Source organism: Olea europaea, chromosome 22, assembly GCF_002742605.1.
Source record: "Olea europaea var. sylvestris chromosome 22, O_europaea_v1, whole genome shotgun sequence".
NCBI lineage: Eukaryota > Viridiplantae > Streptophyta > Magnoliopsida > Lamiales > Oleaceae > Olea > Olea europaea.
The window spans coordinates 3697650-3712994 of record NC_036258.1 but is presented as its reverse complement, the minus strand read 5'-3'; the positions used below and the strand labels follow the sequence as shown (position 1 = coordinate 3712994).

The 15345-nt window shown below is 34.3% G+C and overlaps 1 protein-coding gene across 1 annotated transcript; it reads left to right on the top strand.

The window, feature by feature from the left end:
* The first annotated feature begins 2295 nt into the window (after positions 1 to 2295).
* On the top strand, positions 2296 to 14680 carry LOC111371057. The gene is made up of 10 exons (XM_022992975.1): positions 2296 to 3368; positions 5611 to 5821; positions 7797 to 7974; positions 8528 to 9037; positions 9417 to 9472; positions 9862 to 10042; positions 10131 to 10228; positions 10434 to 10468; positions 10563 to 10613; positions 13929 to 14680. The coding sequence occupies exons 1-10, from the start codon at positions 2390 to 2392 to the stop codon at positions 14447 to 14449; spliced, it is 2820 nt and encodes a 939-aa protein (XP_022848743.1). The 5' UTR covers positions 2296 to 2389; the 3' UTR covers positions 14450 to 14680.
* Positions 14681 to 15345: the final 665 nt, after the last annotated feature.

The window sequence follows — 15345 nt, the reverse complement described above, 5'->3', positions numbered from 1 at the left end:
TATTAAAATAGATTTGGACGGTTAATTTCGTCAATGGGGACTATTTTTACAAATTATAATCTAATTCTGAGTACCAACTTATTCGTTATTTGGGTCAGGGATCAACTTGCTACTCGGACAATAAGTTAGGTGTCAAAACTCAAATTTCCCCAGTACATAGACCCGAATCATGCACTTAATATTATAGAAAAGAAAAGTTCACCATGCTAACAATGTATCCATGCTTTCAATTATTATTCAGCTGGCAGCTGTAGCAGCACTGTGTGTGCAGTATGAAGCTGAGTTTCGACCAAATATGAGCATTGTTGTCAAGGCTTTGCAGCCACTATTGAAGTCAACTGTCCCGGCCTCTGAGATATAGTGGTATTTGAAATTCTGCCATAATTTGGGTCCATTTCTGTGTGAATTTATTTGGTCACTCCACAAATATATATTTTTTCATTTTTTGGGAAATCGAGACGTGTATGATTGATTGCTATGGTTCTTTCAAGTTTGTTGCCTATTTGCATTATGTTGGTGTTGTCTTTTAAATAGGGATTGAACCATGTATACGGAAGAATCTAAGTGCTGTCAAGTTTTTACATATACAGATATATTTCAGCTTTTATTGTGCTTTATTCTTGATGGTTCTATTATGCTTCAGACAAATGACTATATCTAGTTGTACCCTTCTTGAGACATTAATACAATGCAAGCATTTCAATTAAGTCTCCGTTTGGCAAAATTTATAAATCATGCATAAATGATCGAATTTAATTTTCAACCACACATTTTAATGGACGTACAAGTACTTTCTACTTATCCACCGTTCATTTTTTATTTGTAAATTAAATGACTGTATATTCTTCCTAAACAAAGGTATAACTACATCATCTCCACAAGCAAAACTTTGAATGTTTTGATCATTCAAGATCGAAAAAACTTGATCCCACTTGTAACTACGTATGTTATCGAAATGCTCTAGGCTTTACTTACACAGAGGCTTATAGGGTACTTTAAAAAGCCAACAAACTAATTTATTTAAATCATTACTTCATCATAATTGCAAATAAAATGACAATTATGAAGTATTCGAATGGTGTGTAACGACTTCGAAGTAGAGAAGATTAGGAGTTACACAAGCTTATATAATTAATATGTTCTAATTTCCAAGCATGATGTAGACTATAAGTGAAAAATTCAAAGCCTAAACTCGATGTTAAATATTTTTATTACAACAATATTGTAAGTGTCTTAGGGATCGGGGCGGGGCCGGGGGGCGGGGTCTGCCCCGTTTCTTGCCCCGTATAATTTTTTTTTTAATAAAGTTAATGTCTAAAATAAACATTCGAAAGTCGAAACATACACTGTCCAAAAAAAAAAAAGAACAATTGCAATTAAAATTACGTTGTCATTGTACTAAAATTCATTTTTTGATTCAAAATTTGTCATTTTTCAGACTTCATGACTTCTTTCATCAACAGAAATAGAGATCACACAAGATGGATCCTGAAAAACAAAAAAATATTGTAATCAATATCATTATAAAACTTGTAATTAGGATTTTTTTTAAAAAAAAACTTGCCCCGCCCAGTCAACCCATCGGGGTGGGTTTTTTTCGCCCCGTTCGGGGCGGGGCGGGGCGGGGAAAACTGCCATCCCTAAAGTGTCTGTTTATATTTTTCCTAGAGTATATGTCATAGTTTTGAGTTATTTTGACAATATCGACTTTATTAAATGATCAAATGTAGTAAATATCATCATTGGAGAATACATTATCCAATGGCACGTGATTATTACGAATAAGAACATCAAATATTTCGAATTTCTTGCCTCCGAAAAATCTACAATAAATTAATCTTTCTCGAAAATCCATTTCAATGGCATCGATTATAGATGTAGAAGAAGCGAACAAGTATTTTCCTTGCACCAACGAATGTGATATGATTGCTCGTAAAGTAAAAGTATGATGTTTAACTGCACCATATTGAAGTTTAGTGACCTCCATTACAATTTTAAATGAGTGGACGTGAAATTAGACCAACGAGCTTGCACGTCCATTAGTTCGGTCGAATGCATCAACTACCGTAGGCTCATTCACATAATCAATAGGAAGGAAATGATTATTTGTAAATTAAAGTATAATGGTTTGATTAGTCTAATTACAACAAATTATGGTTTGATTAGTCTAATTACAACAAATTATGGTCTGATTAGTCTAATTACAACAATTTGAAGTTCAGACTTAGAGGGTGCAATTAATCCCAATATAAATAAACCCTCCAGAGTCCATCTGTCTGTTCGTTGTCTATTTAAACCCTCTGAACAGTGAATTTTCTTTCTTCTCTTTTCTTCTCCTCTCTTTTCACCTCTCGTATCTCTCAACACTGAAATTAGTACCTCTTCTCTCATGGCTGAGACTTCGGATTCTGCAGCTGCCCTCAAAATGACTAGTTCTCCTAGTCAATCCCAAGAATCCGTCCCTTCTCCGAAATTACAGTCGTCGAACGAAGGGGAAATTAAAGAAGCTTTTCTTGATGATGCTAATAACGACCAAAACAACAGTCTTTTACTGTTAAAGGAGCCGGAGTGTGGATTTTCTGGTTATGACCAAGATTCAAAGGTGGAGATGAAGACCCTCCATTGCTGCGGTCGAGTCGTTCAAGATTCACCCTCTGGTGATGTTGCATATGGCGACGCATTGGTCAGTTCTGAGATGATTATCCCTGAAATTCAAGGACCACCTTCTTCTTGTGTGGCGATGTTTGCTGATGATGCATTTGGTTCAAGAACTCTGAAGGAACAAGAAGGCAATTTTGCTGATGATACAGTTGATCTGATAAATGTGAAGAAACAAAAAGAGGAGTGTGCTGATGGTGCAATTGATGCAATAACTGTAAAAGAACAGGGAGGACATTTTTCTGATGGTGTAATCGATTCAGTTACAGTGAAGAAACAAGAACAATTGGACTCCTTGGAGAAACGTTTGAAGATTCAAGTGATTGACGAGACAGCACTCATTGAATCACCATGTCTCGGAATTGGGAAGCGCCAAGAAACTCAGGTTGCAAAGGAGAAGAGGCAAAAACGTAGGCGCTCGAAAGCTGCGAAAAACGTGGAAACTTCAGGAACGGGCTCCCAAGATTGTAACTACATTGGGAATAAAGGGAAGAAAAGACTGGTGTATTCGAGAAAGGAAATGGAGGCTTTGAGGTTTGTGGGATTGGAAGCCCAGAAGAATAAGTGGATTGAAATATACTGTAGACTCGGTCCTTTGGTGGCAAAGGAGTATGATGAACTGACTCATCATCAGAAACACAATGCCACTGGTTTTGACTTTGATCCTAGACCCCAGTTCTTGAGAGCTTCCGTGCCCTCTAGATCCTTTGGTGAGCAATTTTGTCATTTCTTTTGATTAATAGTTAGGCTACAAATCAGATATTTGTGTGTTTCCTAGATTTTGCTAAAATTTGTTATTTGCCTTGATCTCGAGCATATTGTTATCGTTATTAATTCTTGTAATTTGCTCTTCCAGATTTATGTTCCACAGATTGTCTTTTTAATTTGACTTTTCTTTTTCTTTCAATGTTCTGTAGTATTTTGTTTGGTCTCTCATCATCATATTGTTACTCTGGCAGAAATTATGTAAGGCAAATCTCTTGTTGATGATGGCATTTAACTTGCATGATTTGGGAGTTTGTTATGAGATGAGCAATAATTAGAACTTTTAAGGGACAAGAAGATGTGGAAAATACTATGGAATTCCGTTGTGTAGTTGTCTGGTTTAATTTGAATTTAACATGGCTCTTGGCAAAATGTGTGTCAAAATTTACTCGTGTTATTCTGTTTTTTATTTTTTACATTCATTTTGGGTTTTGAGGGAATTCGAAAGGACTCTGAGAAGTTCTTATATTTAACTCTTCAACTTTTACTCGAGTACTCAGTGATTTTGAGCTGAATCACCAGTGTGTGATTGAGTTTAATGTGCAAGAAGTAGCATCATTTTGACTCATAATTATGAGTTTACTAAAGAATAAAAAGAAGAAGAGAAGAAACCCTAATTCAGATTAGTACTCCTACTAAAAATGAATATTGTTTTGAAACATCTTCATATACGTCAAAATGAAAGAGTTTAAACACTAATTATGAATATTTTGAAACTTTCTTTCATTGGCTAGTATTTTTTTTCTTCCCCTTGATGGTTAAACTGACGGAAGTTTACTTATAATTCTACATTTCTGCTTTTCTCCAACAACTTTGATATCCATTGTTTGTCTATATGATTTGCTAACCCTGCAAATTTGGAAAATTAAATTAAAAAATTGTGGCCTTTTTGGTTATTTCATTGAAATGTGTCCTTGAGTACTTGATATTTGATAATTTTCACTGACCCTGAGACTTTGTTGGCTGGTAAGGGTTATGTTTTTTACCTTTTTCTAATTCCATGTTTCTCTTTTATCTTGGAGTTCAGCTGTGGTTATCTCGTAATCTAAATCCCTTCACCCTTTTGCATTCTTTTTCTTTTTTATTCTTCTTAAATATTTTTGCTTCTCCTCATCCATCATTTCTTCTTTTCTTTACATCTCCTGCTTTATTCTGATCTAAGTTCAATTTAAATCATGGATTATAACTAGGTCCAAAAATTCTGATTGTTGGGGAACAATGCTTGACTCTTTATCCCTTTTTTATACTTCTTGTTCTCGTTCTACTATTTAGCTTTTCTAGTTTCCCTTTGCACCCTTATTGTTCTCATTCTACTTTATCTTTTCTAGTTTTCCCATTGCTTTTATAGCTTGTTTTCTATGTTGAATATGTCTGGGCCTGGTTTCCTAAATCACTGAGATTTCCATAATTTAGACTGGATCTGAAAAGACCTGCTAGTTTTTAGTATACAACCTTTCAACTTGTGAATTTTCTTTCGCCATTTTTTTCTTCTGCTTCATTGTTTTTTAGTTGGGGGAAGGAGCCTTGAAAGGGGAGGAATTTTTATTTATTTCTTATTTTTGGGGAAAAATGAAAACATTTTAAAAAGTTACGTATTGGCTTATCGGCTTTTATTTTTTATATTTTCCTTGTAGATCTTTAGCTCTTATCGTGTCAATTTGATGGGATTATTTTCTGTGACAGATGTGGTTGCTGCAAGGAGAAAGGGGAACCATCTGAAAGTCTCTGTGCGCTGAAGAATGACTTCTAGGAATGCGAAGATATTTTTTGCTCCAAAATACGTCTCTAGATTTTTGTACTAGAGTTAGAATAGTTGATGACTTTTATGGAGAATGCTCAGATAGTTCATATGATTGTTCTGGATTAGTTTAGGTTCCTGGCAGTTGAGACTTCACTTGTAAATCATTGATGTGCTATGCAGTTCTTTCAAAATGAGTATATGATGGCACATTCTAGATGTAAATTTGTGTGCATACGCCTTCAACTGTAAATTGAATAAAGTGTGGTAGAATTTGTTGTTTGGAATGTTGTACACGTGTTTTAATTGAATAAACGGGTTTTTCTCTTAAAAATCTTCGTGGAAAATGTCTTGTTTGAATTTCTTTTCTTCTCCTTTGTGTTATTGATCGATGAATAACTTTACGTTGAAGATGACACATGTTTATGACATTTGTCCACACTTTTCAGGTGAAGGCTGTCCTGAGCTTGCAGATAGTGCCTCATGTTTTCCTGGAAGTGATGAACTTGACTGCTCACTTGTAGAAGTAGAGTGTAGTGAAGATGACACCACTGATGAAGATTACAGTAGCGTACAGAAGCCTGCATTTTTCGTTAAAGGAGAACCTGACTTTGATTCTGGGCCGCCACAAGATGGACTAGAATATCTTAGGCGTGTAAGGTATCATTTTCTCACCTATCAAGATTTTGTGGGGGTGTGCATTTGTAATTTATATTTTTCGTTTCTGTTAGCTTTGTGATTGGAAAACTTGTTCAGCATGTTGAATGATTGATTTAGTACCTTATTTTATATCTAAAACACGGGTAATATCTGAAGCCTTTTTAGCTAAATGATATACATTATTTCGTTACATTATTTGTACTTTTATTTTTCTTATGTTAAAATATTGGGTGAGCATTGTTTTGTCCAATTTCACACATTCGGGGGAGGAGAGAAACGTTGGTGGTGATTAAAATTCCATTTGACTCATCTATTAAAATCACGGTTCTGGTTCTACTAGGGATATCATTTAGTACAATGATATGTCTTAACATTTTATATTTTTTATCAGCTTTTCTCTCTCTCTCTCTTTTTTTTTTTTAAAAATTTAGAATATGATTTCTTTTTTCGTTTTTGTTTAGAATATGATTTCTTTTTCTTTCTTGATTAGAATATGATTTCATTTTTCATGTAAATTAGGATTTTAGTTTTATTTCCTTTAGTATTTTAGTTTACTTTCCTTATTTTAGTAAGGTTAGGAAAATATATAACAAAGACTTGTACACTTTTCAATAATCAATTTTAATCCACTCAATACATTACAAATTTTGAGTTTTTCAATTTTATTTTTGTTTGAAGAATTTCAATTCCACTTTAGCATCAAAATTGGTATCAAAGTAAGGTTTGCCTTTTAGCTGATGCTACCTATGGTGGTAGTGGTACACATCCCCAGGATGATGATTAGAGAAATGTAAAATTATAAGCATTGGTCATTGGTCCAAACTCCAAAATATGGAACGAACGATGGATATATTTAAAACACGTCTGATAAGGATTTGTAGACTTTGACTACTGCGAATGTTGGTTGCTTCAACAAGCCCAGCACATGGCAACATGTGGCTCAAAAAATATTTCGGCTCTCAGCTATATTTGAATAATCACAAGCTATTCAAGGATTCAGCGAGAATGTAACATGATGGTAGACAATGGGAGTTGTGGGAACTTAGTATCCGTAGCATTGGTGAAAGCTTTAAATTTAAAAATTGAAAAATACTCATCTTGCTATCAAGTTTTACAAATTAAAAGGGGGCAAAAAATTCAAATAATGGAGGTGTGTTCAATTGAACTTTCTATTGGAAAATAATACAAAAATGAGATTGTGTGTAATGTGGTAGGGATGGACAATTTTCATGTACTTTGTGGACTCCCATGGTACTATGATGTAGACTTACATAGGTTGAGATAACATCTACGTGTTTTGTTGGTATGATAAGAAGATAGTGAAGTTCTGATAGTGACTTTTGTTTGAGACCCTTAAACCTGAAATTAATAACACCTCCACGTGCCCACCCCTACCCAACCTCCATTACCACCATCACCACCACCCCTTCCCCAATGCAACCACGGGTAAAAAACATTCAAATTCGTAACCGAAATTTCAGCTTGAATCGCAGATTGCAACCACTGGTTTTTTGGTGGCAGTGGTGGTGGGTTGGTAGTGTTGGCTTCGCGACTGGAGCTCCAGATAACCATTCCCATCGTGCACAGATATGTCGCTGTTGCACAGCCGCTTCCACTTGCAATGGTCATGTCACCCATCTCCTTCCTTTCACCTCACAGATAATGTCATGGGTAATTGTTAGTTTCTGAATGAGCAGGGTAATAAAGTATGATCAGAAAACATTAACCACTGTCAATGCTTGGTATGTCTGATTTGATCTATAAGCTCCTCTGCAGTAGTTGGATAGCTTGTTGCAGATGTTTGACAAAAGCTTGCAAATCAATCCCAGATATATATAAAAAATTTGAATAACTATGATGATGGCACTCTCTCAAACTATATGTTCTCTCTAACATACTTCTAGTCCTGTACATTTTCTTTTCGAGGTATGGAAGTTTTAGATTTAATTCTGAAAGTGCCTTATTTGTTCTTTAGGTGGGAGGCTGAACAAATTCCAAAAGTGAAGGTTGCGAAGGTTGACAAAAACAAAGTAAACAAAGAGCAGACTGTTTATATGCCCCAAATTCCTGATATTATGAAGTGCCTTGATAACTTATTGCCACTCAAACAGTGGGAGGACTCCTTTCTTGCTGATTTTTCAAAGCTAAGGCTGGTAACATCTTGCTTACCTTATTATCTTCTTTATACGGCCTTCTGTCTCAATATATGCAAACAATCATGCACAAAGATAATTGTATACTATACAGTGAGAACTCTGCTTCCATCTCCTGACTTTTGGCTTCACACAGATATTCCATTATAGTACTTGAGATTAGTTGATGGAAATAATTGTCTGGCGAACTTCTGTATTACTAAAAGTTATGCACATTCAGTGTTTTCAGCCTTCTTGCATCACGAGAGTTGTATGCGTTGATATTTATGCTGATCATCTATAAAGTGTCAGAAGATTGTGCCTCTGCTTTTTTCCTCATGAAGAAATTCAAATGATTGGAGTTTTTCCACTTGGAATTTTTCAGTTCTAATTCTTGTTACGTTGTTTTGACTAGATTATTTGTAACCACGTGTAAAGATAATCTCTAGTTATCACATAATTAAAAAACTATTTCACGTGCAATGCACTGTTCTCACAATTGCATGTTCTTGTTAAGGGTTTGTCCCTATGCTTTTGTATTGCTGCATAGCTGAATTGAATCTTCCTTTTTCAGGGTCTAGTGCAGCTTGAGATTGAAGGTTCTAGTGCTAAAGTTTCTGCCAAATCGCAATCAAATCATGAAGAAGAAATGGTGGATCAGATATCTGAAAGTATGATCTCTGAGAATTTTGATAACTTATCAGTTGAAGATAATTCCTCCATACCAGAAACAGATGATGCAAAAGTTGATTCACATTCTCCAGAAACTTCCAGTTCTAGCATCAACTCTCCTACTTTATCAATGATTTTGAAAATGGATTCTGTAGCTCGAGTTTCCATGTTGAAAAGGCGAATAAGCTCGGTCGAGAGTCTGAACACTTTATCACGTGATGACTGTTTATGGCTGTTTGCTCTTTGTGCAGCAGTTGATTGTCCTCTTGATGCAGACACTTGTGCAGCCCTTCGATCATTACTTCGGAAGTGTGCAAGCTTGCGTGCGGCAAAATCGGAACTTGATGATGATGTTATTATGCTAAATATTCTTACGACGATATCAGGAAGGTACTTTGGACAGTTAGAAAATTGAGGTATACATTTTAGAAAGCATCCAATGAAGCATCATGAGATTGCCCTACACAGGAGCTTCTTTACCGTATTTTGAGTTGAGGTGGATATTTATTTTGATATCTCAATTATCGACACATTTTAGTATTTTGCTGAACTATACCCTGTTGTTCTTTAAACTAGTAGTGACAATTAATGTTTTGAGTTTCAGATACCTTTATTAAAACATGTTTGAAAATTTTAGTTGGAAGTATATTTGACTTGCTTTTGTTCTTTGCCAAATATGTTCTCTCTCCAAAAAAAGTAGGAAAGTTGGAATTCCTTCTGGTTGTACAATGCGTTCGGGAGGGAAGAATCGCTTCTGAGAAGGAATTTATTGATTCTCTCCTAATTATTAGGACTGTAGGTGCGATGATTTACTGTACGTGCAAGATTTCTTTGATTTAAGTTCAGGGTAATTTAGCGGCATAGGGAAAAGAATTTGATTACATCATGAATGTTCCACTTCACTCGTATCTATTTTTTTCTCTTCACTCCCCTTGATTCACACTTGAGCTCATATACTCATTGGACCTGTTTGGCGTGAATATGTGCCACTATAAATAACACGCGCAACAAAGAAATAACAATACAATCGAAACCTAACTCCAATATCACGTCAACTCATCACATCTTGAACATTATACCACCCAAGAAGATAAGTTGGAAATTATAATATGGATGTGGAATTAATAATTTTACTGCGAATGTATATTTGATTCTTAGTAACTTATTTTATTATCTACTGCAATATACATATCATGACTAGAATTGTAAGTTATGAGCTAATCTACAGTTTTATAGAAACATTGAAACACCATTTTACACCTTAGCCTGTTACAAGAGTTTAACCAAATCGGGTATTCGATCCTTCGATCTAACTGAACCAGAAACATATGGATCGAGTACTTCATCCTCCCTTCCCTTCACGACCATCCACCTCAACCATCCAACGAGATTGCCTCCCTCAACATCAGCTTGTCCAGTCAGTAATCTTCCTTATATTAGATCGAGCATCACCACCCTAAAACTGTAGACACCATAATCGGGTGGTATTTAACCAAATGTACCAGCAAGAACAGTTGAAACAAGGCATCCGGGCTAGACTAAAATCTGATACTCGTGGTTCAAAGTTCCCATCCGATAGTACATTGCTTGTCTTGATGTCCCGGTGAATAATGTGGGGAACGAATCCATGATGCAGTAAAGCAAGCCCACGAGCTGAGCCAAGGCAAATCTTGAACCAGATAGGTTAATGATAGAAATCCAAGGAAAAATGGTGACATATGTGACAACGAATAAAATCAAGGACTTTTAATGCAATTAAGATGAAATGCGTTTATAAATAAACATGGTGGAAATATAACCACCTAAAGGTGTGGTCGAGTTGGTGGAGTGGGTGAGCATGGAGGTCTTTGGTCATGAGTTCGATTTTCCTTACCAACATTTTTTCGGTCGAGCCTATCACACAGGACTTGTCTAGTACGGTTTACTGGCTGGCGTAGTTTGTAGGCTATTGCGTCAGTCCGATGATTTGCTCAATGCACACTCGAAAGGTAATGACTATGGGTTCTTTCGTCATTAAAAAAAAAAAAAAATAGAGTAGTGACGTTACCAGTTTTTTCTAACTGATTGACAACTTTTTAATTCTATTTTAGTATTCAAAATTTGCTCAGCACGCATTTGTATCCTAATTTTCATTTTGCTTCAATCATATTATCAACCTTACACTAATTAAAACATTTTTTTTTCCTCATGACACGTTTCGTCGAAAAGTCTGTCATGAGAGTGTCAAAAAGACTCACTTGTCCATTATATTTTCAAATAAGAAAAACAATAAATATAAAAAGTGGGACAAAATAATTACCACTCATATCAAAGCAAGTAAATAGAATAATAGATTTTTTGGACCCAATCGATCATCAGAGACTAAATATGCTATTTATTCTTATGCATACTAATAAAAATTTTATATTTTAAAATTAATATATATTTTAAATATATAACTATAACGAAAAAAATTTATGGTGTCCTTACAATTTTGAGGCCCTGTGTGGTCGCTCAACTTGCATGTCCTCAGGGCCACCTCTGCTAATTAATGAAGATTGAGGATAAGAATACTACCAAAAATATGAAAATTAGTGTGACAAGAAGAAAAGATTGAGAACTTTTAGTGTAATTAATATATTGTGCAATAAAATAAATAAATAAAATCTGGTATCAGTATAACTACCTTCGACCGAAACTAATTTATTAGAACTAATAGTACGCTAATTTTACAAATTTAGTAACAACTTGCTCTTTTTGGTAAGTCGAATATACAGTTAGGTTAGAAGATTGGAAACAATATTTCAAAACATATTTCGTCTTTACTCCTTTTTCATGCAAACAAAGTTCTTGTTTTATTTGAATTCTTCTATTATTATTATTTAAATAGTTCAATCAAAAAGAGAATTAAGTCTATCAGAGCTTGAGAGATTTAAGTTTGATACAATAACAAGAACGAGAATTCATTATACAGTAGAAAACTAGTGACCACCAACACTAGAAAACATCAACAACAGAGAATTTGATTTTATTTAATTGATCCTTGTACTTTGTCGTATAACTTTTTGTGAATTATCCAATGTTTTTACCTCATACAAATATTGACAAGTCACTATGTTCTTTGTAACCATACAACCAATTTTTAAGAAAAAATATCCGCCTCAGCTATATTTATGCTCAACAACAAACTCCTAAAGGAATTAAGAATCCGATCACTGTTAGGGAATGAAAACTCAGAAACAATTGTGGATATTTGAATAGCTAATACATCTTTAGCAATTTGAAAGACAATCTTGTATTTATTTACATTCAATTAAGACTCATTGGTTAAATCTTCAAAACGACCATTTAATGTGTAATTTTGAATTTAAATCTAGAATTAATTGCCTACTCAATTGTAATAGGCAGTTGATGAATATGGTTTAGTAGGAATTGTTCGACACTTCATTCAATTTAAGGTTTTGCGTTCACACTTGCAATGAATGATGGATATTTGGGGATGATTTGATTGGGATTGATATCTATTCACTTAGGCGTTGAGTTTAATTTGATTGTGTCTAATATCAATATATTATTTTAACTGGATGTATTTAATTTTAATTTGGTTGAAACAAATTTAAATTAAATTATTATTATTATTTACTTTTTTTTATAAATGGTTTGTAAAGATTGAAACCTAAAACGAATCATTTCGAAACGGTTTGGTTTGGTTCGAATTTAAAACGTTAACGAATCCATGTGGATCTAAACCAACAATTTTAAAAAAGCGGTTTCGGTTCAATTTTGTTGTTGTTTAGTCCTAGTAAAATATATACCACATTTTTTTAATAAGTGCATCACATTTTAATTGCATTAAATGTTTTTGACCCGTTATCAGGGTCACATTTTTGCCTTTAACTTTTTTTCACCATAGTATTATTCTTAACATTTCATTTATTAGCAAAGATAATCCTTAACGAAGATTTTCGTTCAAAAATTGTATTAAGGTGCTCTTGAACGAGAGATAGAATATTCACTCTCCATTTTGTATTTGTAATTTTTATTTTTATTGCTTATTCAAAATACAACTTGCAAACTAGTCTTTTTACCCATTAGTGAATTTTTTAATAGAAACTGTCATTGAGGACAAGATGTGCTAATTGATGAAAAGTTACGCCCCCATTTGAGCTACATTATTTTAAAAATGAAAATAAAAAATATAGTCATTATGGATCCCACACAAAAAATAAAAAGTCAAATATGGTTGCTTAATGTGATGGATAAATGTCATATTTTTTATTTTAACAATGAAATAATGGGGCTAAAACAGGGTCTTAAATATCCGAATGTGATGAAAAAATTGGAGACAAATCTAATAATGAATAAATGTTATAAATCTTTCATGCAATTAAAAAATAATTAGCAAAAAAAAATTCCTTCACTTTACCACAACCTGTCTGGCCCTAGCCCGACGCTACAACAATTATCTACAACACACCATTGTCGATAGCATCTCTAAGGAGTTTGAAAGCTCACTCTAAAAATTATGAATGGAATTCAAGAAAAATAGAATTCCGTCTCTTATTTAATCGAATAACACCACCAAGTATTATACCATTACCACCATCATCCGCAGAATTAATGGCCTCCACCATCACCACTCGTCAATATTCAATTGGCAAATAAGAAAAGGGAGAATAAAGAATGGTGTTTTTCATTTAGAGTGCGCTATCAACAATTGATGCGGTAGTGAGTCTCGTAGTAGAGTAGTAGCTGCAACATAGACTCGTGATCATCAACGCTCTAAATGAATATCTTACATCAATAGCCAACATTTAAAAAATGGAATTTTTTATTTTGAATCCCCAAATCTTTATATATGTATATGCATCATATATAGATATAGGAATGATAATAGGACGAATCGGGAGACAAGTTAGCCATTCCCATCCCTTGCTCCATCGAGTGTTCTTGTCACGTTGCCCCAGCCCATTCTCGAAGTTGTTGTACCGACTTCTTGTTATATGTAATTTTTTAATGGATTGTGGGTGTATGCGTTGATATTTATGCTGATCATCTATAAAGTGTCAGAAGATTGTGCCTCTGCTTTTTTCCTCATGAAGAAATTCAAATGATTGGAGTTTTTCCACTTGGAATTTTTCAGTTCTAATTCTTGTTACGTTGTTTTGACTAGATTATTTGTAACCACGTGTAAAGATAATCTCTAGTTATCACATAATTAAAAAACTATTTCACGTGCAATGCACTGTTCTCACAATTGCATGTTCTTGTTAAGGGTTTGTCCCTATGCTTTTGTATTGCTGCATAGCTGAATTGAATCTTCCTTTTTCAGGGTCTAGTGCAGCTTGAGATTGAAGGTTCTAGTGCTAAAGTTTCTGCCAAATCGCAATCAAATCATGAAGAAGAAATGGTGGATCAGATATCTGAAAGTATGATCTCTGAGAATTTTGATAACTTATCAGTTGAAGATAATTCCTCCATACCAGAAACAGATGATGCAAAAGTTGATTCACATTCTCCAGAAACTTCCAGTTCTAGCATCAACTCTCCTACTTTATCAATGATTTTGAAAATGGATTCTGTAGCTCGAGTTTCCATGTTGAAAAGGCGAATAAGCTCGGTCGAGAGTCTGAACACTTTATCACGTGATGACTGTTTATGGCTGTTTGCTCTTTGTGCAGCAGTTGATTGTCCTCTTGATGCAGACACTTGTGCAGCCCTTCGATCATTACTTCGGAAGTGTGCAAGCTTGCGTGCGGCAAAATCGGAACTTGATGATGATGTTATTATGCTAAATATTCTTACGACGATATCAGGAAGGTACTTTGGACAGTTAGAAAATTGAGGTATACATTTTAGAAAGCATCCAATGAAGCATCATGAGATTGCCCTACACAGGAGCTTCTTTACCGTATTTTGAGTTGAGGTGGATATTTATTTTGATATCTCAATTATCGACACATTTTAGTATTTTGCTGAACTATACCCTGTTGTTCTTTAAACTAGTAGTGACAATTAATGTTTTGAGTTTCAGATACCTTTATTAAAACATGTTTGAAAATTTTAGTTGGAAGTATATTTGACTTGCTTTTGTTCTTTGCCAAATATGTTCTCTCTCCAAAAAAAGTAGGAAAGTTGGAATTCCTTCTGGTTGTACAATGCGTTCGGGAGGGAAGAATCGCTTCTGAGAAGGAATTTATTGATTCTCTCCGAATTATTAGGACTGTAGGTGCGATGATTTACTGTACGTGCAAGATTTCTTTGATTTAACTTCAGGGTAATTTAGCGGCATAGGGAAAAGAATTTGATTACATCATGAATGTTCCACTTCACTCGTATCTATTTTTTTCTCTTCACTCCCCTTGATTCACACTTGAGCTCATATACTCATTGGACCTGTTTGGCGTGAATATGTGCCACTATAAATAACACGCGCAACAAAGAAATAACAATACAATCGAAACCTAACTCCAATATCACGTCAACTCATCACATCTTGAACATTATACCACCCAAGAAGATAAGTTGGAAATTATAATATGGATGTGGAATTAATAATTTTACTGCGAATGTATATTTAATTCTTAGTAACTTATTTTATTATCTACTGCAATATCAATATCATGACTAGAATTGTAAGTTATGAGCTAATCTACAGTTTTATAGAAACAGTGAAACACCATTTTACACCTTAGCCTGTTACAAGAGTTTAACCAAATCGGGTATTCGATCCTTCGATCT